We start from the raw sequence: 25064 nt of genomic DNA, 5'->3' as shown, positions 1-25064 counted from the left end.
GTAGCGCTTTACAATTGGGAACAAACATTAATAAGACAATACTGGGTAATACATACAGACAGAGAGATAAGAGAACCTTTCATTTCAGTCTCCTGGACAAAACCATGTTACAATGCAAAGGGTGCAAATTAGGATTTTGTTTTGCACATAAGTTAAATACTGACTGTTTTTTCATGTACCACACAAATACTTGATAGCTTATTTGTACACTGAAATTTAAAGTTGATATTTGTGTGCTACATGAAAAAACAGTCAGTATTTAACTTATGTGCAAAACAGAAAACTAGTTTGCACCCCTTCGGCTAGATTTACTAAGCTGCGGGTTTGAAAAAGTGGGGATGTTGCCTATAGCAACCAATCAGATTCTAGCTGTCATTTATTTAGTGCTTTCTACAAAATGACAGCTAGAATCTGACTGGTTGCTATAGGCAACATCCCCACTTTTTCAAACCCGCAGCTTAGTAAATCTAACCCCTTGTATTGTAACATGGTTTTGTCCAGGAGACTGAAATAAGAAGTTTCTCAAGTTAAGATCCTTAATGAATCAGGCCCAGTGTCTTTTAAATCAGGAGTTCCCAAACATGGTCTTAAGTACCCTTAATAGAGTATGCTTTTCAAATTGTCTCATATAATAACAAGTTAAATAATAAATAGCACTTGTTTATTCTCATGCTGAACTATTGCCTCCTAATTATTGTGCAAAGCATATGCATGGATCCTAAAACCAGAATGGTGGTGTGTATCTATAGTCAAACAAATATGCCCATATGTGCAGAGTGATGAACCTTCACATTTTTTCCAGTTTTTAAATGACCCCACATCTGGAAAACATGGTCTGAGTGAGATGAGAACTGTTCTAAGAACCACTGCCTAATGTCAATACCAGAGTAATAGTGACAAGGTCGTTTAGAACTTTTGTGTATATACATTTGAAAAGGCATTTTTGTTATTTTTATCTACAGTTTGTTACATTGCTGCACTGGTCTTGTCCTGCGCTGTGACGATAACAATGCTACTGAGATCCCTAGTCAAGCACAGGTAAAGTGATTTGGACAGGAAAGTAAGACTGAACTGAGAATGTGTAGGGAAGATACATTGAACTGAACATGAGTAGGGAAGAGAGAATAAACTCATACTATGGGTAAAGAAGAGAGAATGAACTCAGTACAGGTACAGAAGAAAGAATGAACAAAGTATGGGTAGGGAAGAGAGAATGCACGCAGTATGGGTAAAGAAGAGAGAAGGAATTCAGTATGGGTAGAGAATGAACTCAGTATAGAGAAGAGAGAATGAACTCTGTTTTGATGTCACGTGCTTATCTTTTCTGGAATTACACCTGTTACTTTTTACACAGATTGCAAAACATGAAGGGGAATTCCATGCTATAGTGGAAAAACAAGATTTAATTTTGCAGAATGGTATTTTTTTCAAATTAGATAAAGGGACATAGAGGTTGTGTTTACAGGTTCATTCACTGCTTTTCAGGAGGGTGTACTGCCTTTTCCTTTATACAAAAGGACTTAGATGTTGCCATATACAAATAATGGGATGCATGTTGACCTTTCAGTTGAACTACTGCAAGGAAGCTCATTTCCAAGCACGCTTCATCTAATGTAATAAAAAACATATAAGACACAAAAGCGACAAATAATAAAAATTATTTTAGAAGTAAGAGGGGCAGGGTGGGTAGGAGGTACAGGACTAGTAGGGAAGAAACATTGTCCCTGTCAGCTCATATTGAAGTGATTTATAAAGTACCTTGTTAGTAAAGGGCTAAAGAGAGAGTGCACTGTGTGAGGAGGGCCTGCCCACATGCATGGGTCAAGAGCTGAGCTCAAGGGACTGAAGGTGAAGAGTCTTGAGATCTGCTCTCTGCAAAGAGCATGTATTCCCAGATTTTGTGATTCATAAATGACCCTTACTGAGCTATCTCATAAGCACATTTGTCTGTGCCTGTGTATTATGATTACCATGACATCTGTCAATTTTTTACTCTGTGTTTTTATTTACTTAAAATCTGTTGTTTTCTAGATGGGCGCTACAGTCTTTGTGTGCTGGTCAGGTTTCGCAGGTTTTTCTAACCTCCCGCTCTCTTCAACCATCTCCACCAGCTCTTGCAAGCTGGATGAGTCACGTTAGTTACCAGGCTGCGGTGACTTGTATAGGTAGTTACTTATACTTCTGCCTTCTAGTCCTAATTGTAACATTAGCCTTGTGTACAGAGATCTGCTGACTGTGTCGATCATAGAGAAGTAGCTATTTATTGAGAGGTATTTGTGTTTCTTGTTCCTAAAGGACTGATCCTGCAGCATGTGATCCTGTTTCTTGTTCACCTGATTGTTACCTTCCTTATGATTATTCCAATCGCTTATGGAAAGTTCCAGATTATCCTCCACATCCTGGAAAAAACATGGTACGTATAATGTATGGGGCTATTACAGATTGAAGATGTTGGTTATAAAACAGAAATATTTATAAATCAAACATATTGTACAAAGTCAGCAAAAAGATGATGGACAGATTTACATCCTAGGTCCCCCTACGCTTAGTATTAGCGTTTATCTATATGGCGTCCACTTATTACTACATATTTAATCATTTGCATCAGTACCTCCCCATTAGAGTGTACAGTCTTAGTTCTGCCACCTTGACACTCTATGCACATTTGATGCCTTTACTTTTCTATTGGAAACATTTTTTGAAAATGAGGGGAAGTCAGTGTTCAATTAACAGGTGAGATTAGTTAAATAGTTGATGCAGGGTGAACCAGGGGCGGATCTAGACTTTATGTTTAGGGGGGGCGATTAATCACGCCCCCCTCCTTTGCTCTGATTGGCTGGCCTGCGTTAACCCCGCCTTCCGCCCGCGATTGGTCCCGCCCCCTCCTGTTGTGGTCGCCGGCTGGGACCACTCTTATTGGCTGGCCCACATTTAGCCCCGCCCCCGCTCGAGCTTAGCCCCGCCCCTCCCGTTTTAATCGACGGCTGGGACCTAGCTTTTTGCTGCTAGGGGGGGGGGGCGAATGCCCCGATCGCCCCCCCTGGATCCGCCACTGGTCTGAACCTAGGCAGCTGCCCAGAGCGCAGATGTTTAGGGTGCACCTAAGACTAAGTGGCATACTGTCATTAACACATTCATTGTAATATCCCCACGACACCCCTACACAGAGCGCAGGCTGCTGACATGAAGCAGAAACAGGCAGCAGCCCAAGCTGAATCTATCTATTGCACAGTGAGAGCAAGAGGCAACATATAGTTATGTTCTGTGAATGTAACGATTGACAAACTCTTACATGCTGACTAGTGAGCTGTTGCCACAGAAGGTGCATTTGCTTTTCAATCATGGCAGGAAAAAATATTTAAGCTATTGTCTCTTTCTATGTAAAACATACCTCAATTTACACAGTAGACCATATTTTTACATCCTTTGAATTCAGAATACTAAAATAATTTTACAAATATTGGACATAGGAGCTCTATTTAGATGTGATAATAAAATATTAATGTTGAATAACGGTGAATAGTGATTTATGGATGAGGATAATTGTTTAGTACTTACAGAAATAATCATGATCGTCAGATAAATATACAGCTCACTGCACCATAATTTATGTTTCATAGCTGATAGTATCCTCTGATATTACATTCATAAAGGGCTCTGCCATGCCCAGAGCTCCAGTCTACCATGCTGTTTTAGTATGTCTATACAATACCATAGGTGAGTGCAGGTACATGAGCATTAAAAAACATGTTTCCAATATATTATATAAACAAATTAATAGCTAATCAAATGTTTAGCTATAGGCACATAGAATTGAATTTAATCTTCCACTAGTGATTATATCGCGGATTTTATAATGACAGGCAGACAAAAGCTCTAGAGGCTGGAGAGCTAACTTACTACACTATGAGCATGTCTTTGTATCTACCCATAGAATATGCCCTTTTGTAACACATGTTAATACATAGATCAATACCAAATAAGAGACCATTATCTAGTATAGAATAGTTCAATGGGTTATGGCACATATGAAGTGTGCATTAAGAGTCCTCAAGGGAAAGGGGTTAAAATTATTATAAGCACAGTGCATACCATAAACCTGCCCTTTTGTGTACTTCAGGCCATTCTGGTGTCTTCTGTTCCTGGTAACAGTGGTGCAGCACCTCTGCACACGATTTATCTTCTTGCAAGGAAATCCAGGCCAGATTACTAACAGGTACTGTACATCTATATAAATGTATTTAAATTTACCATCATCATATACATATTCATAAATTACAGAGATACAAAGTCTGGATATATAGCTACCTTATATTAACCTCAATAAGATAGGAGTGCATTTAATTGTATCATTCTATATCTTCTTTGTTAATTACGTAATAATCACCCACTTATTGTATAAAGCAGATTACTGCCATATGGCTTCATTTTGTTTTGACTCTTTTAGGTGTACATTTTACATGCTGAAGTGAATTTAAAACAGTGATATTAGGTAATGAATGCTTTATCAATGGATAGTAAGTCAGGAATCCAGACAGGGCAGTCAGCCAGGCTAAGCATCAAAAGGAGAATACAGAATACAAATAAGAACAATGTCTTCACAACCGATGGGGCAGAATCAAGAGGTCACAGGCACTAGGAATGGGAAGAGGCTTTACATCCAGATTAGTAAAGGGTTGGATTCTCAGGGTCAATGTAGAGTAGGACACAATTTACACTTGCATCCCATAATTTAAATAGGATTCTGAGTCGCATGTATCTTTAGATCCATGCAACTTGGAATACTTTGCAAATTGCACACACTTGGTAAGACACACATTTTTGTCTGCATTACAAGGCCGCTGCACCTGATACACTTACGTGTAAGTGCATCAATCGCAGGCGGCCCTGTAAGGCACATAAATCAATCAATAAATAAAAGTGGTTTTTTTTTAAAAAAAAAGCGGACTTGGCAAAATAAAATAACCCTCATAAATAACACAATACTACCTGCTAAGAGCTCCCGTCGAAAATGAGTTTTTGCGTCAGTACAGTCGTATACACCGATCAGTAACAGCATTAAAACCACTTGACTAATATTATGTATGTCCCCCTCGTGCTGCCTAAACTACTGTGTCCCATCGAAGCATGGACTCCACATGACCTCTGAAGGTGTCCTGTGGTATCTGGCACCAAGATGTTAGCAGCAGATCCTTAAGTCCTGTAGTTGCCTGGTGGGGCCTTCATGACTCTGACTTGCTTTTCCAGCACATCCCACAGATGCTCAATCAGATTGAGATCTGAGAAATTTGGAGACCAAGTCAATACTTTGAGCTTTTTGTCATGTTACTCAAACCATTCCTGAACAATATTTGTAGTGTTGCAGGGTGCATTATTCTGCTGAAAGAGGCCACTGCCACTGCCATCAGGAATTACCATTGCCATGATGAGGTGAACTTGGTCTGCAACAATATTTAGATAGGTGGTAAGTTGCAACGTAACATCCACATGAATGCCAGGACCCAAGGTTTCCCAGCAGAACATTACCCAGAGCATACACTATTTTTGCCATCTTGCCTTCTTCCCATAGTGCATCCTGGCTGCATCTCTTTCCCAGTTAAATGACGCACACACACCCGGCCGCCCACATGATATTTAAAAAAATTGTGATTCATCAGACCAGGCCACATTTTCTTATTGCTCCATGGTCCAGTTCTGGTGCTCATGTGCCCATGTAGGCGCTTTTGTTGGTGGACCGGGGTCATCATGCGCACTCTGACCGGTCTGCGGCTATGCAGCCCCATATACAGCAAGCTGCAATGCACTGTGTGTTCTGACACCTTTTTATCATAGTCAGCATTACCTTTTTCAGCAATTTGTGCTACAGTAGCTCTTCTGTGGGACTGGACCAGACAGGCTAGCTTCGGCTCCTCACGTGTATCAGTGATCCTTGAGCGCCTATGAATCTGTCACCGGTTCACTGGTTGTCCTTCTTTGGATCACTTTTGGTAGGTACTCACCACTGTATACCAGGTGTTCCTGGTATGGTATTCCTCCACAAGAACCGTCGTTTTGAAGATGCTCTGACCTAGTCTTCTAATCATCACAATTTGGTCCTTGTCAAAGTTGCTCAGATCCTTACGCTTTCCCATTTTTCCTGCTTTCAAAACATCAGCTTCAAGAACTGACTGTCAGTTGCTGCTTAATATATGGCACCCCTTGACTGGTACCATTGTACCAAGATAATCATTGTTATTCACTTCACTTGTCAGTGGTTTTAATGTCATAGTATATAACATGGGGATTTCCCATGGCTTGAGTTCAGGGCTTGACTTCATCTCCCACAAACTATGTTGGACATTCACTTGTCCTCATTGCTTCCCACTTCCTATATATATCTAACTTCAGCAAGTTGGCATTCCCACCGACTTTCATTCAGCTTCACCTTACATCTTGCTTTTCCCTGCACCCAAATCCACCCACCTAAATGCTCTTGACCTGATCCATTATTAATCTTCACTAAAAGTACTCCTTTCCTTTAACTGCCCTGTACTGCCCCGATATAACTGCCTTATTCTGCAACAGTATGTTTACTTCAGCCTTAAACAAAACGGCTCCAGCCACCAAACCTCAACCGTGGAGCACAAAACAGACCTGCTACCTGCAGAAGTTCTCCTGCTCCTGCTGATCGCCACTGGAGGAAACCTCTCTTCATCGCCAACTTCATCACAATAAATCCATCCTTTTGTCTTACAACACTGCCCTTTCACTTGCCAAGCAAACCAACTTCATTTCTGCTCACCTTCACCACTTCCTTCTTTCCTCAAAGCCCATGATGCACAGTTCAACCCAGGACTGAGTGTAAAATATGGTAACGTTACCAGGGATAATATTGGTGCACCAAATGTTTTAGTTGATGTTAATGTTATGTGATTTACCTGAAAATTGATTTATTGTTATTATATGTTAAATGCTATTGTGCTCTATGTTGAGCAAATTAATATTTTGTCATTACCATTGAGTTGAAGGGGTCAGTGGCGCGGTTGCTTACCAAAATTATCTTTACCGCATTATTAATAAACCCAAGTTATTTGTCCAATCCCTGTCCCTTTCATTGAAGAATTTATCTCCTGCCCACCGGATGTCCGAATAAAAAAGAACCTGACTCTTGTCTGGAGGACAAGGTAAGGGAAGGAAAACCCATCAAATACTCGGCCACCTTCCTCCCCAACTGCCACTCTATTTATCTCTACTTTTTTGCCATCAAACTACTTGAGATGGTGTATTCAACTGACTTACTCACTTTCTCTCCTCTCAGTGCTTTCTTGATTCTCTCCAGTCAGGTTTCCCCAGTATTCCACAGAAGCGCAATCTTTAATTCCATTGGCTTCATAGTCTCTCCTTCTTCACATCCTACCTAACCTTCAATGTCTCTACCTCTGGCACATCCTCCCCTCCACTATATGTTTGGCTCCCACAAGGCTCTGTTCTTAGTTATCTGTTCTTCCCTTCGTGAATGAAACCACTCATGTGGCCTCCAATACCACCTCTGACCTAAATTTACTTCTTCTTACCTCACCTCTCCTCTTCTATACTATCTTGAGTGTTCGCTGCCTTGGTATCACCCTTGATTCGGCCCTCTGCTTTACTCCTCACATCCAGTCTCTGTCACAGAGCTATCACCTGGATATAATGTTAGAATATGCCCCTTTTTACTCAAGATGCAACCAAAACTCTTATCCACTTTTTTCCATTATTGTACCTCGACTACTGCAACTTCACTCCTGGCATTCCCCTCACCCATCTCTTCCTGTTTCAACCCATCCTAAATGCCATGGCCATGCTGATCTTTAACTCTTGTTACTCCATATCCACCCCACCACTTTGCAAATCCCTACACTAGTTTCCCATATCTTCCAGAATTCATTACATTCATTCATCTCAACCCTCATTGGGAAATAGTCTTTCTTAGCTCTAACTTTGAACTGCACCTCAGCTCTTCTCTGATAACCACCTCTAACTTCTGCCTACAAGATTTGTACTGTGTCGCTACCCACTTATGCAGTCCCTACCATGCCTGATGACACTCGTCCCCGGGATTCAAAGCTATAAATTCTCCCTGAAAATCTACCTTATTAGACTATTCAACGCTGTTCCATTTGCCACTCTGAGTCACAGTTGCTCCTCTTGTCTTAGCTTTCTCTTTTTTTCTAAATGGTAAGCACTCAAAAGCAGAGCCCTCCCTACCCTTTGTTTTCAAATCTGCACTTATTTTGTCTACCTTTAATGTCCCTATTTTATGTATGCTCTGTTTTCTCCACTGTCCAGCACTGTGGCATGTTACAAATCAACAACAATAATTATAATACCATATACACTGTGAAAGTCTGACCCTTACCCAATCTTACCTTTTTTCTGTTTTTAAAACTCAATAAAAACTAATATGTAAAAAAAAAAAGAATTAAACACCCAGAAGGCATTCTATAGACTAAATTGGACAAATAGGTTCAAAACACTTGATCACTTTGGGCCTGATGCATGTTTAAAGTACACCGATTTGTGTAGCGTAAATTGCATGATCTCGCTCTGAGGATGTCCACGAAAAAACTTTTTCTTATGTAGAGTTAAATGCATCCACACTTTCTCCATCTTGCGCCTGAAGAGGAGTGACGGGGAGGAAAGGGGTGTTCTAATGTAGGCCAAGTACAGTAAGGGCGTATTCAGAATTACGAGCTGTTGCACACCTGAACGCAGATGCAGACGTGCTTTTTACAGCCATATTGTTCTGGTGCAACACTCTGTTGATGACGATGATAACTGCTTCCGATTGGCTGATTGCGATTTCACCTGTAAAGCTGCAGAGTGCTTTCTTCATTAATTGTACATATAGTATTTTGTTTATGTATTTAAAAACATTTTGTTGTCACTTACATTTGTACATAAGAAAGCTGGTGGTAGTCAGCATATCGATGCTGACTACCCCGACCAGACTTACCCCGACGTGGTTAAGGGGGTAATCTAAGTATGCGGGCATAGACAATGTACAAAGTACACTGTCTATGTCTATACAAAGTACATTGTCTATGCCCGCATACTTAGATTACCCCCTTAACAGCACCGATAACAGAGTTGCGCTCGCCGGTGACGTCATGAACTGCGGTCGCGTCTTCATTCGTCGCGATGCCTTCAAGTCATTGCTCACAGCAGTCGGGAAGGAGTCTGGTTGGAAAGGAGGCTTTCGGTCTGACCACGTCGGGGTAAGTCTGGTCGGAATAATGAGTATCATTATTCCGTACCACACCCGAGAAAGCAGGTTATAACTGCTGTAGAATAAGCTAATAGTGCTTTCCCCTGTGAAAACAAGTGTTTGCAAAGTTTTAGTTCACTTATGAGCTGGTTCATATGGTGTATATGGGTGTAAGTATGCCGGGAATAAACCTGGTGCATATGCTACAGATGCAGATCTGGATGCTTCATGAGATGCATCCAACTAAGTATATGGGCTGAAATACTTTATTTTTGGCTCTTTTTCTAGCAGAGGTGGTTACCCTGTTATACTGAGAATGAGGATCAATACCTTCCTAATTTGATTTCAGTATGCTGTACTTCCAGTTCCATTTCCAGCCATCTCATTTCAACCCCTAGCAGACTTTGTCAGAAAGCAAATGGATATGGCTTGAAGGTGGCAAATATACATATCACAAACTCAGACTAATTGTAGATGATGTAGTCGTGTTGGTGAACTTTCCCCAGACATCCTTCCCAATCTACAAAGAGCTCTTGAAAAAGATTTCATTTTAACATCTCTAAATTCTCAATCTTGCTCTCTCCCCTGGAGAAATTAAACTCCTGAATCTGAAATTTGATTTTTTTTTTACAGCAAAACTAGGATATTATGTATCTGGATATGCAAATTATTCCAGGTTACTCCTTGCTTTACTCTTAAAAGTGACATTGAATACTAGATACAACTAGACCTTGGGTCAAATATGCAATTTGTCTTAGTTTGGCTATATAATGTCAGGCAAAATTGCTTTGCATCAGTAGATGTATGCTACCAAGATACATTGTCCTTTATCTGAAACTCTAGGGGTCTGATTCATTAAGGAAAGTAAAACAAAAGAAATTAGTAACTTATCACCTTGGCAAAACCATGTTGCATTGGAGAGGGAGGTATATTTAAAATGTGAGGACAGATTTATTATTTTAGTAGAGCATGTCCTAGATCAACTTTTAGTGTCAGTGTAAAAATAAAGCTATCAAGTATTTGTGTGCTACATGAAAAAACAGCCAGCATTTTCCTTATGTGCAAAGTAATGAACTCATTTGCACCCCTTTCACTGCAACATGGTTTTGCCAAGGTTCAAAGTTACTAATTTTCTTGCTTTACTTTCCTTAATGAATCAGGCCCTACAGTTACTCTAAATAATGCATTATGACCAAACCAAATTCTTTGCAGGACTTATCTGTGGTTATCACATGGGCAGCTAAGTAGCTTCTATGGTCTCCACCTACACTTCTCCTTCTGTGTCCTAGCTTGTCTTTGGAAAACAATAACTTTACCCCTTTGCTTTGAATTTATCCCCATTGTGTTCTTTGCATCATTGTGGAATCTATCGTCTGCCATCATGAAGGCTGTGGTCTATAAAATTACCATGATGTATGGATAAATACCCCTTGAAAACTAGTTCCATGGTAACTGTCCCTTGACAATTTTGTACTCTGTATTCATGTACACGAGAAAAAGACATTTATGTCACATAGACCATTTTGCATGACAAGTCAATGAAATTTATTTTGCTGGAACAAGTGGAACTATTACTGAATCTGTTATGTTTCTAAATGTGCTCCATTCTTACACCAGATTTAAAATGTGTCTTTTCTATTTTCCTTCCTTAGCTTATTTCTAACCATATTTCATGCTAAAATTACACTGGATATTGCAACTGGAGCATTTGAAGTATCTGCTGTATTTTGCCCAGTGTGCTCTATGATATTTATATTTGTAGAAGGAAACAATGTGTTAAATTATTCAGCTATAAAATAAATCAATGTAATAAGCCTCCCAAGCATTAAATGAAGATGTAATATGTTGCACTTTGGAAATTAATCTAAAAAACATATAGTAAAAGAAGACGTAGGTTCAGCTTAGTAGTAAAAACAGCAACATTGAATATAAGGTATAAATTTGTTGGCGCATCCCATACATGTCTAATTTCATTTTTGGGGACAGACCATGACAATTTCTTTATTTTTGTCGATAGAACTGTTTCACAGAGAATATCTTTTTACGTGTTATTCTACACAAGTACAGTGTTTTTCTATGACAGATAGTATTTCCTTTATGTAGCATATAAGAATAAATATTGTTTTATTTTATGGGTTTTATATAGGGAAGTGTGTATGGAGTTACTTTCTATCCACTTTCTCACAATTAGTGCAACCCCAGCACCGTTTGTGATGTTTTTGTATGACCATTCTGATTAAAATGAACAAATTGACAATGAGTGTCACACATAATGATTGACATGGATTTGTTGATATGGGGAGGAGGTAGGAAAGAAAGACACTTGTTTTATTATGATTTATTTATTTATGTGTCTTTTTTTTATTGAATACTATTTTTTACTTTATTTATTTGTTGTTAGTTTATCATTTTGTATTTTATTTTTATTTATTACTTATTTTAGGAGGCCCCTCAAGTGAAGGAAGAGCCAGATCGATGTCTACTGCGCACTCTTATTAGATCCGTGTTACACTGGGGGGATAAATGTATGAAGCTCCGTTTTTTTCAACTCGCCGGAAATCGGCGATTTTGCAGGTAAAATTTAAAGTGGCGATGGCTTGTAAAGGCAAGTTTGCCTTTACAAGCCATCGCCACTTTAAATTTTACCTGCAAAGTCGCCGATTTCCATCGAGTTGAAAAAATTGGAGCTTCATACATTTACCCACGGATCTCACATTGTTAGTTTTAGAGGAGATCTGATCTGGTTTTCCCTGTGCTTCTGTGGGACCACTTACAGTTTGTGTTATCTAGGTGACACAACCAGAGTTTTCTAGCAAACTCACTGCACAAAAAACAGACGCAGCTACTCACTTTCACATTTTGAGCATAGCACTTATGTTGACCACTGTGTTGAATCAGTCAGTTACTGTCTACTGCTTAGACCCTTGGACTATCATCAGGATTTATGTAGGTTTTAATATTAGCCAGATCACATCTCAGGTTGATGCGTTAACAACACTACTACTGCAATGACAGGGACACTATAATTCTATAATGTTTTCCCCAACAGCTCTTATAAAGCAGTGTAAGGTATAAATAACTGAAACAAAGGTATACACTGATCATCTTCTGTTTTATACCTACACAGGAGAAGTCTCTTCCTGCTCACATACCTCTTGCTTCCAGTGAATATTTTGCGTGGTGGGCTCCTCTCTATTGCCCGTCTTCTGGTCTCGGTTATCTTTAATGTCATCCACTTTTGTCGTTTGGACCTGAGCTTGCTACAGCATAGTGTACAGGGCTGGGACCCAGGTAAGAGCAAAACATGACTTTTCATGCCCAACTTACTGTTGTACCATAACCCTTCCTTGGTTTGAAGCCTACAAACATTGAAGCTTTATTTACTTTTCTTCTCTTCACTTTTAGAGATACTCAGATAACTGCCCCAGTGAGTCTTTCATTGTTAGTGACATATAAAAAACAATATTTTTACCTATCCCTGCTAGAAAACAGTAATGTCACTATAACATTACAATTGTAACAGCACCCTGTAGCAAGCTGCAGACTATTTATGCATTGGGGTGAGTTATAGTTAGATGCCATCTGACAGTGAGTTTGTGAAAGATGATAAAGATGATATATTACAACATGTTTTATAAAAAGGAATAGATTGTTGTCTCACCTTTCCCTACTCTTTAGCAGCTAACAGTCTAGTGCTTATGTAAATATTGTTGTTATTTCTGTAGTAATTCTTAATTTTATTTTGTTTTATTATATGCTTACCGCAGGGTACCGGAATTATTGTAATTTCCTAGCACTGGAGGCCACTGAGTGTCACCCATTGGTTAGAGCTTTTTGCCAGCTCCTGAAACCTCCAAGTTGGAAACGGGCTGACTTGGAGGAAGGTGAGATATGCTTTTGTGCTATTTATATGTCTACATTATTGTTGTTGTTTTTATTATTTTTATTATTATTATTATTATTATTATTATTATTATTTCTATCATCATTCATATTATTATTTTACAAGTAAGTGTGATATTCTGCTGTAGGTTATAATACACTGAATAATTGTAAGTAATTATGTCTATGGGGATAATCAGTGATTAGTGATGTCAGTTTCTCAGTTGTATGAGTGATACAAATCATGTTTAAGAGGTGGTAACAAAGTCACTGAGCGTTATTTAATACCATTACTTAAAGTTGCAAATCTATTTGCAACAGAAAGGTAAAAGCTAATTGCCGTTTGCTTGCTTTGGTTTTAGTTTAGATTTGCACCTTTGAGCAATGTTAGTTACTAACCAGAACTGCTGCATATTGTAGTGATATAAACTATATAAATTAACCACTCACCTGTGACATTTTGGGGCATATTCAGTTAGCTTCTGGGTTCATGACTACGCGCGACCGACTCTGACTCCCTGCACACCCCATAGGGTTGTGCAGGGAAATCTGCAATGTGGTGGTACCTCAATTGCACGTTATATGCGCAGTCGCGCGATGCCGCAATCCCGGAAGCTAATTGAATATGCCCCTTTGTATTTGTATAATGTTACATTTCACATATGACACAGGTGTGAATGCGCTGAAAAGCCTCTTCATAGTTTGTTACAGGGGTGGTTTTTGAATTTAGTGGGCCTGTGTGCAAGAGCGATCGCTAGCGGAGGGCTCAGGTCTCCACAGCAGCCTCCCACCCTCTTCTACTACATGTGGGAAGGAACTATGTATAGAGCAATGATGACTCCCACTGATGATGTCACTGGCACAGACAGCGCTCATCGTGGGGCAGCAGCATGAGTTGTACATTACTCTGACCCCTCCTCCACCCGACGCTACAGCAGGGTAAAAGCTGCAGGTATGGACAGATTGGGAAAGCAGCATGAAACTGGGGATACTATCCACCTGTTCCTACAGTCTCGACAAAGCTCAGTCTGTGCAGGACAGTTCCAAAAAAATTAGGACTGCCCCACCAGAGTCAGAACAGCTGGGATACTCTGCTGCTCTCTCCTATCTGTTCTTGCGACTTTCACAACCTGCTGGTGCCTTAAGCTCTGTTTCTGTTTGGCTTGATCCTAGAATGTTGGGACTCAGTTTGGAATAGAGATGGAGGTACAATTTACCTCCTGTTAAGAGTGAATACTGTAGGCCTTCCTCCAACCAGCCCCAGCATTAAATGCATAATACCTACATTTGATAAATAGGCCTCTTGCCCACAATCAGCCTCATCATTAAATTATTAGCACCACATTTAATACAGAGACCCCATATTGTATTTTAACCCCTATTAATATCCCCATGAACCCCACATTACATTAATGGCCCCCACATTTAATAAATAGAGACTCCATATTAAAATAAGAGCCCTCACTTGGAAATGGAAAGCTAGAAATAGGAGGGATGGAGAGGGTGGAGCAGTTAGGGAGGGGAAGAACAGGAGGGGGAGCTAGCCAGATGATCAGGAGGAGGCGCAGATAAGCCTCCAGCCAGCTATCCTGCCCTATGCTGACAGACAGGGAGCTGAGGCAATTAGGGAAGAGTGCTCATCCTCGCTATAAGCAGAAGTACGTTTACAATGCCAGGGCCAGCCCCAATGAGTCCTGACCTGGCCCTTGTTGCCATGCCAGTACAACGGTTAGTACAGACTGGACTCATACGTCAAGGGGCCTTAGTGTGGTCCCTTTAACTCATGGGCCCTTATAAATACTACATACCCTGAATCCATAGAGGATATGCCACTGGTTTGTTTGATATTGTTTAAGTCTGGAGAGAGTATTCCTCTATAATTGCACTTTCTGTTTCTAAATATGTCAAAGAAACACATATAGAAAACAACTGATATTATATTGATATTATATGACAAGCAGTGTAATTGCAGCCGTTATCATTAAATATTATACAGGAAAACGCTCTCTAATGGTCTCTTATACAGTCTCTAGCATAGATGTATAAATAAAATCGGTGGTACTGTCCTGCTTCCAGCGCTGATGTTATGCTTTCTTAACTTGTTATGGAAATATTGATGGTCCATTTGGAAATCACTAATTCTCTTAACTGAAGAACTCATACCCATTAAGTGCCCCATTGTATTTGCAATATTCTGTTTTCCCATCCAGATAAAACATATATTGCAGTTGGTTTACATATGCATTGCAACATAAATGTTATTTTTATAGTTTAATCAAATGTTCAGTTAACATGTTATTAAACAAGTATATACATTAACTCCTATTTTATCTAATGCTCAGTGTCTCTTGATTTCAAATAACTCTACATAGACTGTGACTATAAATAGTGATTGCTAATTTCTCTACACTTATTTTCCCTTTAACTTCCCTTGTTATTTATTCTATAACATATCCATTATTACTATATAAACTCTCCATAAAACTTTGTTTTTACTCCCCTTATACACCAGTATCTTTCTCAATATTTCTCTGTTTACTACTTATCTTAATCCATAATATAGTTAATCCTCCCAATGTTGCATACTTTATCTGTCTGTTTACTAATTTCATCATCCTATTCCTATTATATTATACAAATCCTTACTACTTGAATTTGGTTTGATCCTGTGTGAAACCTACTAATCTAGGGTCTGAGAAACACTCTTCCAGGTATCTGTTCATCAGTACTCTTTTTATTGTTCAGTATTGCAACTTTCTTTCATGGTTTTCTGCATGTATCTGTTTATGTTTCATCAAATGTATTTCAAATACACATTTTTGTCTGTGGTCTGTAAATTTGTAATATAGATTTCTATCGCTGCTTTCACTGACATACAGTCATTAGCCCTTGTCAGACTCACGCTTTAGTTTCCTTTCTTAATTGTAAATTATAGAGAATCATCATCATAATCATTTATTTATATAGCGCCACTAATTCTGCAGCGCTGTACAGAGAACTCACTCACATAAGTCCCTGCCCCAATAGAGTTTACAGTCTAAATTCCCTTACATACACACACAGACTAGGGTCAATTTGATAGCAGCCAATTAATCTACCAGTTTGTTTTTGTATTGTGGGAGGAAACTCGTCTAGTAAAGGGTAGGGGAGCAAACACAGGGAGAACATACAAACTCCTCACAGACAAGGCCATGGTTGGAAATTAAACGCATGACCCCAGTTCTGTGAGGCAGAAGTGCTAACCACTAAGCCATCATGCTGCCCAGAATTAAATGCATAAACTACTGCTGCCTAGCTGTTACTGAATGTCACATAATTCATGTTACTTCATTTAGACAAAAGTTGTACTTATTATTCACAACAAATGTTATATTTAGTCCCTGTTTCTTATCTACATCTTTCTATTCACATCCAATTTACAAATTACTAAGACATCTTGTTTCCCTCTGCCCAGGTATTCACTTGATGCCAGCAGACGGTCGATATCTGAAGGGAGCACGTTCGCACCTTGCCCGTGCTCGCTGGAGTCTGGCATATACTCTAATCCACAACCCACCTCTCCTGTGCCATCGGAGAACCAGAAGCGTCAATGGTGGATCTCCCCTGCATCCTACATAGCACCTGGCACAAACCAGGGATATCCAGTGACATAGTCTACCTCCCACCATCCCTCCCTCCTACCCTCTAGTGCACTGCTGGGCAGGGTGGGGTTTTTGTAGAGAGATCGTGGCCCCTTTATTTTTGTAGTTTGGTAAAATATATTTCTCCACTAGACCATTCTTTTCACTTGAATCTGTTGGTTATGTGCTGCGTTAATTATCTCAAATTCCTACCTTCATAAGCAGATGTCTATTAATTTTCAATTCCACTATCTCGTCTCTGGTTTGAACTGATTTTATTAATCACCTACACATCTCTCTCTTCTTACTGTATCACTGTTATTTCACATATTTTGCTTTCATATATTATTCTGATGTGCTTAATGTGAGCTGTTTGTGATTAAGCTGCAAGCTTATACAGTAGATTGTGTCTATATAATGCAGAATATGTCTGTCTGCTGTATCATATGTGATATTCATATAATATTCAGAGAGCTTTGCAGAAGGCAATGCTTAAGTTTACCATCTCACATGTATTCATATAATTCTGTGCCACAATACCACAAGTAAAGCCTGCCAAAATAACCTAGGTATAGTCATAACACTTGAGCCTGCATTTGCCTCTGATCTCACTCTCCCAGACACAAGAAACAGTAGCAGCTTTGCCCTTGGCTCCATTGGCCAGCCTGCAATTGTACTTCGGGCAAGGGATACGGAAATCTCCCCAGTAGTTTCTCGTGTGTCATTATACACCCGACAAATGTAGGCCGCATCTTGCCTAACAGGAGTTACTGAGAGGCTTCCATTGACATATTTTCTGATGGCTACCTCAATTTCATTGTAGATTTCTTGCTCATTTCTCTCTTTGAGGACCATGAAATAAGTGAATCCTACTTCCTTGCAAAGCAGCAAAGTATTGCGCAATACAGGATCATCACCTATTATCTCCAGAGGTTTCCTGCACTGCAAATCAGGCACCTTTTCCAATGAGACACCCTTTAGCTCACTGGGAGATAAGCAGACAATCTCACCTTTTCTATCAATGGTAATCTGAGCTTTTTGAATCCAATCTATTAACCATGCCAGTGAGCAAGAGCAATGGAAGGAGTTACTATGGAGCTGAAGGTGTGACAAAGAGGACAGTGTATGGAAACTTCCTTCAGGCAGTGAAGAAAACCGATTGCTGCTAAGCTGCAGGGATCTCAAACTTCTAGAGTTGTTGAATGCTCCAGATGGGAGAGTAACCAGCTGATTATTGTTGAGGTTTAGGACCTGGAGCTTTTCCAGTGTAGATAGGTCATTCCATGGGAAATCCACTAGCTGGTTATGACTTACGTCCAGGTTTATCAGTTGGGTAAGGTTCTGGAATGTGCCAGGGTATATTGTAGTGATCTTGTTATATGCCAACCACAGTGATGTCAGTCCCAAGCTTTTGGCAAAGGAGGTGCAGTTGAGGTCACTGATCTGGTTAACAGTAAGGGTTAGCTGATTAAGACTGAATGGAAGATCTTCCGGTACATGCATTAGTTCACGGTAAGAGCAGTCTGCAGTAGGACGGACAGTACCAGTGCATCGACATTCAGCCGGACAAGAAGTGCTTGGCACAAGACACAAGAACCCCACAATGCTAACGAACTGAAGGAAGATGCCCATGATCCAATGATAACCAAAAAAGGAGGTATTGTGATAATGTTGAGCGACCTGATGACAGTTTCAGAATTCTTAATGGTAATTACATTTAGACCTTCCAGCAGTTTCAAAGATGAATCTATTGTTGTTAGAGAGGGAAACAAACAAACATCCTATTACCACACTAAGGACATTAATTTCACATTTCATCTTTTTTCCCTCTTTCCTTTTCCGCTATTCTCCACCATCCCCCCCTTCCCCTTTTACACACACGCAGAAAACACATTCTCTCTCTCTCATAGATTTACTGCCAGCCCCAGTTCACATGCTTCCCTTTCACATGAGTCAGGCAAAATGTTCTGTTAGTATTAGGAGACACAAAGACTCTTACTTCCGCTTTGTAACATTGACCCCTCTTTGACTTTGCTTTTTGATCTATTTCTGTAACATTTATATTTAAAAGTGTCTGATGCTATGTTGTACAAGTTCACAACATCTCTATGTTGTTACAATTACTCTGACCGTTTCCATTACATAATTTTCAAAAGCTACATAATCACAAGTCTCTTTTTCTTTCTCCTTTACCTCTTTTTTAGCCTGTCAGTTGTGTCCTGTTGTCTTTCACAGTGTCTCTTTTCCCAGATTTCCCAAGGCTATGCTTCTAATCTAAACTTTGCTGTGTCTCCTCTGTTAATCGGATGAAATAAATAAACACATTCCCTCTTTTTCTCCTCCTTCTCTAACAGGCTGGGCACAACCCCCAAAACAGCCAAATAACAAGCCAAACTCCATCCCTCAGCAAGAGTCAGAGCAGAATACAGCCTCATGTAATCTGTCTCTCCTCTGCTGTCTGGAGTCTTGTCAAAATGTGTAGCATAGAGTCAGCTTACACCGTCATCTGCAGGTACTGCGAAATAATACTCTTGGTGTAATGGACAAAGACATTCCATCTCGGTGACACAATTGAAAGCAGAGATACAGTGTAACAGAAGCACACATGCAATACTGAGGTTAAAGGCAACATGCGTTTGATTTGTATGTATGGTTAAAATATATATGGGTTCATTTTGCCATCCTATATAGTAAAGATATTTTTATTTTGAAATAGAAATATTTTTTGGGGTTAAGTTTTAGATATTTGTGCTCTTATATTCCTAATAATGCTTCTTTTTAATAGTTCATACTTTTCCTATACATAATCATTGCCACACCTATCAGATATTGCTTGTCTATGTCAATAATTTAAGGAAATTCAAAACATGCGCCTCCTGCAATGCTTATGCCATTAGTGCCTATTTGCATGAATGCTCCTGTTTTTCATGAGGAAGAGCATGGATTTTTGGACCAAGATGGAAATGCACATGTTGCGGCATCTGCAGTGTGCATAGTTTATAACTTCTAATGGGATGAGCTTTGAGCTGATTTGAATTTTACATGTCCTCGGAGATGGGAGAAACTAGGCTTTGGCCTAGTCCTAAATGGGGGATGCCTTTTAGACCTTCTAAATGCAGGAAATCACATTTGACCGATGTAATAATTCATATGAAACTCAACAAGCTCATAAAGAGTGACACATTATAAAGATCACTATGATAACTCCTCACAAATTAATTTAAGACATAAATGAGGTGTGAACAATATTTTAGGAGAGAACCAAACATTACATTTATAAAGGGGATAGAGCGGAAGTGATAGCAGGATAGAGTTTGAAATGAGACATGTTCACTCTTTGCAACATGTGCATTTCCAGTTAGACCCACATTCCCGCCAATGTAAGTGGATAGAATATCTGCAAATGGTAAAGCGCTGCTCACCCACATTTTTTGCACTTTCACTAATGATCTTTCACCACCAGTCCACAAATAATAGCATTTTACACTCGTACAGTATTATAGATCCGTGGCCTGTGCTATTTGGTGGCTACTAGCATCAGCTTATTTCCTAGTAAATAGATTGAAGCTGGTGAATAGCTAAATGCATGGCTTGTTATTTAGTCCAAGCCTTTTCATCCTATCATCATCTTCATCATTTATTTATATAGCGCCACTGATTCCGCAGCGCTGCACAGGGAACTCATTCACAGCAGTCCCTGCCCCATTGGAGCTTACAGTCTAAATTCCCTAACAGAGAGAGAGAGACTAGGGTCAATTTTGATAGAAGCCAATTAACCTATTAGTATGTTTTTGGAGTGTGGGAGAAAACCGGAGCACCCGGAGGAAACCCACGCAAACACGGGGAGAAAATACAAACTCCACACAGATAAGGCCATGGTCGGGAATTGAACTCATGACCTCGGTGCTGTGAGGCAGAAGTGCCAACCACTAAGCCACCGTGCTGTTCATATGCATGTCATATACACAATATGTCTTATTTGTACTGAAAATAAGTTAATGTAAACTTTGCAGAGTACAAACTTAAATATGACATTTCCGCTTATTTTACTGCACAACTGTTGTTCATTTGCTGAATTTAATAGATTGACAAACAATATAAAATGGTGAATGTAGCATGTGCAACATTTGATCCCTTAATCATTTTTTAAGACCTCAAAACCTGACTGGGGTCATGAGTTCAATTCCCGACCATGGCCTTATCTGTGTGGAGTATATTTATGCTTCCCATGTTAGCGTGGGTTTCCTCCGGGTGCTCCGGTTTCCTTTCACACTTCAAAAAAAACATACTGGTTGGTTAATTTACTGCTATCAAAATTAACCATAGTCTGTGTTTCTGTCTGTCTGTGTGTGTATGTTAGAGAATTTAGACTGTATGCTCCATTGGGGGAGGGACTGATGTGAGTGAGTTCCATGTACAGCGCTGCAGAATTAGTGGCGCTATATAAATAAATGATGGTGAGGATGATGATGATGACTGACGTGTTAGGCTATAAATTAGGCCACATGAAGTCCAGAGTTAGATAAACACTCATACCCTTTTTAACTCTCAGGGCCTTTGTCATTAATAAAAGTCAGGCAAAAAAAGGGAGTAAATAGTCTCAGAGACAAACCATGTTACAATGCAAGGGGTGCAAATGTGTTTGTTTTTTGCACATAAGTTAAACACTTTCTATTTTTTCATGTAGTACACATATACTTGATAGCTTTATTTTTACACTGAAATTTAAAGTTGATCTAGGACATGCCCTACCCCAACTATAAATCTGTCCCCACATTTTTAATTTACCTCACCCTCCATTGCAACATGGTTTTGCCCAGGTGCAAGGTTACTCCTTTTTTATGCTTTGCTCACCTTAATGACTTGGGTCCTCAGGGTGTTGTACCTACTCTCAACTACAATTAGCTCCCCTAAGTAGCTAACTGAGGGCATTAAAAAAAATATATATAGTTAAGCAGCAGAAGGCTATAAAAAGATGTCTAATCATTTCCAGCTTAAGAGTTTTTTTGGCCAGAATCATTATTAAGAAATTTAAGTTAAAAGGAACTGGCAATGTCAAGACCTGGGATAACAGTTGAACTTTTCCTAATCTGGGCAGATCGTCAAGCAGAAACACACATATGACTGCAAAAGACATGCAGAAAGGTTTAGCTGACACCAGAGTAGTAGTCCATAGATCAACATTGTAAAGGTAGCAGGCTACAAAAATATTTGACAGCTGTGATTTCTGCCAAAGGAGCTGTTATTAAGTACGGACTAAGATGGTGTTCAAATGTTTGCAGATGCAACATTCACTTTTTTTAGTCTGTTAGAGCAGCAGTCCCACATAGACATTTTTTTATATAATAGAAAGTTAAGTACCTTTTTAAGCATGCATCTGATAATTTTTCATGCCTGTCCTATGAATCACTATCTCCTTTTTAAAACCTGTGCGACGTATGGCTGCCAGTCACACTCGCATACTCTCAGCTGAAACAAATCTGTGTGTCAGTATATAGCCAATTATACATATTAAATCATTAAATGGTGATAGTTGCTAGAAGCACATTTACAAACATACAAATAATTATCTGTTTGCCTTGCTTTCCATAGCATCCATTCTTTATGTTTCCAAACTCCACAGTGTTGTGTACTGTGTAGGAAGCCTCGGTTATAACATTATGACAGAGGTGTGGAAGGATTTCACAGGGGCATTCCATTGCCTCTCTGCTCACTACATCATGCCATGTGCCTGTGGTTGCCATGGTAAAATATGCAGAACTATATACCAATAATAACAGCCTGAAGAAACAAACCAAGGAAGCATGTCTTTTACCAAACTTCTTCTTATATCCTGCCACAGTGATTTATGTTTAAAAAACACCTAATTTTTTATGGGATTGCTGCTTTAACTTCAACAAATAAATAGTAATTGTGCGATAAAGTTTGTATCCTCAGTAAGAGATTTAGTGAAACATGCAATTTGACCATGGGTGCTCAAACTTTAACACACAGCTCTAAGTAAGTACACCCTTTTTAATAGCTGTGTTTGTCCCTATCAGGATATAATTAACAAATATCTAGTCCTAAAGTTTGATAAATCTGAACGCATGCTTTATAACCCACAACAGATGTAACTGAGCACTACGGTTTGACTACTTGATCATCAATAAGTGCTACCACTACCATAGCAGGAAAACCTTTGGTAGTTCGTTCTCAAGCATTCAGATTTGTAGTAGCACCATGCCAATGAGAAAATACATCTGCAGTGATCTCAGAGGAGCAATTGTTGCTGCTCATCAGTCTTGAAAGGGTTACAAGTTTATTTAGAAACAATTGGAAGGCCATCATTTTACAGTGAGAAAGATTATTTACAAAAGGAGATCATTCACCCAAATATCATTTGTATGATGCTCAGAGAAACCAAATCCAAAAGCTACATCAAGTGAACTATAGGCCTCTGTCAAAATGGTAAATGTTAAAGTTACTGGTTCATCAAGGCACGCATACTGAACGCAGCCTGCGTTTGTTTTAAAACGCATGGAATTTGGGCATACACACGCCAAATTCAACAAGGAGCGGATCTGAAGATACCTGCACTGATGAATACAGGTGTAGGTCTGCTCAGCTCTATTACTTAAGACATTGCAGAATACCTCAAATACCTATGTGGAATATACATTTGCAAAAGAACGCAGAAAAACAAGTACCTTTGAGATGCCCAAAGCTTGAATCGGACGTGACTGCGTGCACTCGAGTTTGGCACGTCCTTACTGTACACTGATTTTGCGCGAAATGCCACTTCCCGCCCTGTTCCCTACCAGAAATCATAAGCTCTAGTAAGTGACCTTTGCGTACTAAGATGAATGGAATGTTGCTGCGTTTAGGTGCGTATGGTCTGGTTCTGGTAATGCGCAGATTACATTGCACAAAATCGGCATTTACGTTCCTTGATACATCAGGCCCCATGATTCTACCGTAAGGAAAAGACTAAACATGTATGGAAGAATAACTAGGAGAAAGCCTCTTCTCTCTCTAAAAAAACTAATGGAATGGCTGAAAAACCACACTGAGATCCTAAGGTGGAATTGTGGCCCAAGCAAACATGGGCCACAATTCCTCAAGCACCCATGTAAGAGATTAATAACTCATACAGAACAATATTACTCCAGATTTAGCTTATTGACGATAAAGGTGATTCTACAAACTACTGCTCATGTTGCCTTATTTTTGGTTAATGATACAATCAAATCTGCTATGTGTTATTTGTCACATGATATTAGAAATGTTAGGACTTGGTGAGGACTGGATTATTGTTCATTTGATCCTGGTAAGAGAAAACACAGAATTGAATGAAAGTGTACTTTTTTTTTTTTGCATGACTGTAATTAGCAGTAGTGGGGGAATGGGTTTCATATTGTCATAGATTAAATAAACAACCATAATCACAGTTGTTCCATATCTGGTTCTGAAACTTGACATAATTCCAGGTCCATGAGGAGCCTTCTGCCTTCTGAAGCTGAAATCTCAGGACAAAAGCTTTCTGTTTTACCCCAAAAAAATGTAACACTGAAATTTCTTGTTTTTTGGTGATGATTATATTACTTTACATTTATCACTTCTCTATTTTTCAATCTTATTTTGTAGCCTTAAAATATTTTTAGCCATTTATTTTATCACAGTCAGTTTCAACATTGTCCCTTTTAACCCCTCTCTGGCCTTTAGCCTCCTCCCTTAGTCATGCCACCACTCTCCATTTCTTCAGCTGTCAGATTGAGGTCAGATAATAATCACACCTCCGATAAAAGCTTTTCCAAGTATCACAGCCTGGGGGATTGTGCAAGAGTGGTGGGGAGAACATGATGAGAGCGATGTGTGCAGCGACATGGAGAGCAACGCTTCACATCTCAGGCCTGGAGAGAGGGAGGGAGTGATACACCCAGACGGAAAGTAAGACATACAGTAAGGTCCATGACTAACTCTTACCAGAATCATATAACTGTATGACGCAGACTGTCAGATACATTAGTAGTGCAAGTTCTACAAGTCAGGGAGAGAATAATGGCAACGGCTGAAAAACAGTATACAAATGGAAAAGTAAAAAAAAAACATGAAAATTCGATGAATAAGTTTAATTAGTAATTACGTTTTGAGGAGCTTATAAGACCACATTTATCATTTTGGAGGCATAGCATATGTTTATCCAGAGGTGGAACTAGTGAGCTGTGGGCCCCAGTGCAGGGAGGAGGAAACTAGGACCCCCAACCCTCTGCTTCTAGCATGCAGCAGGTCCCATTATCTCCAAGGACCCCGGTGCACTGCACCTGCCACACCAATGGTAGTTCCGCCACTGGTTA

General features: G+C 39.5%; 2 protein-coding genes across 2 annotated transcripts in view; one reads left to right on the top strand and one right to left on the bottom strand.

The window, feature by feature from the left end:
* STRA6 (signaling receptor and transporter of retinol STRA6) overlaps positions 1–16882 on the top strand; it is a 56916-nt gene extending 40034 nt beyond the window's left edge. Inside the window, exons 12-18 of the mRNA XM_075208299.1 lie at positions 963–1038; positions 2032–2165; positions 2296–2413; positions 4121–4216; positions 12354–12517; positions 12994–13110; positions 16563–16882. Coding sequence (XP_075064400.1) covers positions 963–1038; positions 2032–2165; positions 2296–2413; positions 4121–4216; positions 12354–12517; positions 12994–13110; positions 16563–16726 — 869 coding nt within the window. The 3' untranslated portion in view covers positions 16727–16882. The remainder of the gene's footprint in view (positions 1–962; positions 1039–2031; positions 2166–2295; positions 2414–4120; positions 4217–12353; positions 12518–12993; positions 13111–16562) is intronic.
* On the bottom strand, positions 15367–18361 carry LOC142152065 (uncharacterized). The gene has a single exon (XM_075208300.1). The coding sequence runs from the start codon at positions 18358–18360 to the stop codon at positions 17245–17247; it is 1116 nt and encodes a 371-aa protein (XP_075064401.1). The 5' UTR covers position 18361; the 3' UTR covers positions 15367–17244.
* Positions 18362–25064: the final 6703 nt, after the last annotated feature.

Source organism: Mixophyes fleayi, chromosome 4 (assembly GCF_038048845.1).
Source record: "Mixophyes fleayi isolate aMixFle1 chromosome 4, aMixFle1.hap1, whole genome shotgun sequence".
NCBI classification, from domain to species: domain Eukaryota; kingdom Metazoa; phylum Chordata; class Amphibia; order Anura; family Limnodynastidae; genus Mixophyes; species Mixophyes fleayi.
The sequence above is the reverse complement of the archived record's forward strand: the minus strand, read 5'-3'. Positions and strand labels throughout refer to the sequence as shown.

Excerpts from the sequence above, each read along its gene's own strand:
- LOC142152065 (XM_075208300.1), bottom strand. The coding sequence starts at position 18,360 with ATGGGCATCTTCCTTCAGTTCGTTAGCATTGTGGGGTTCTTGTGTCTT.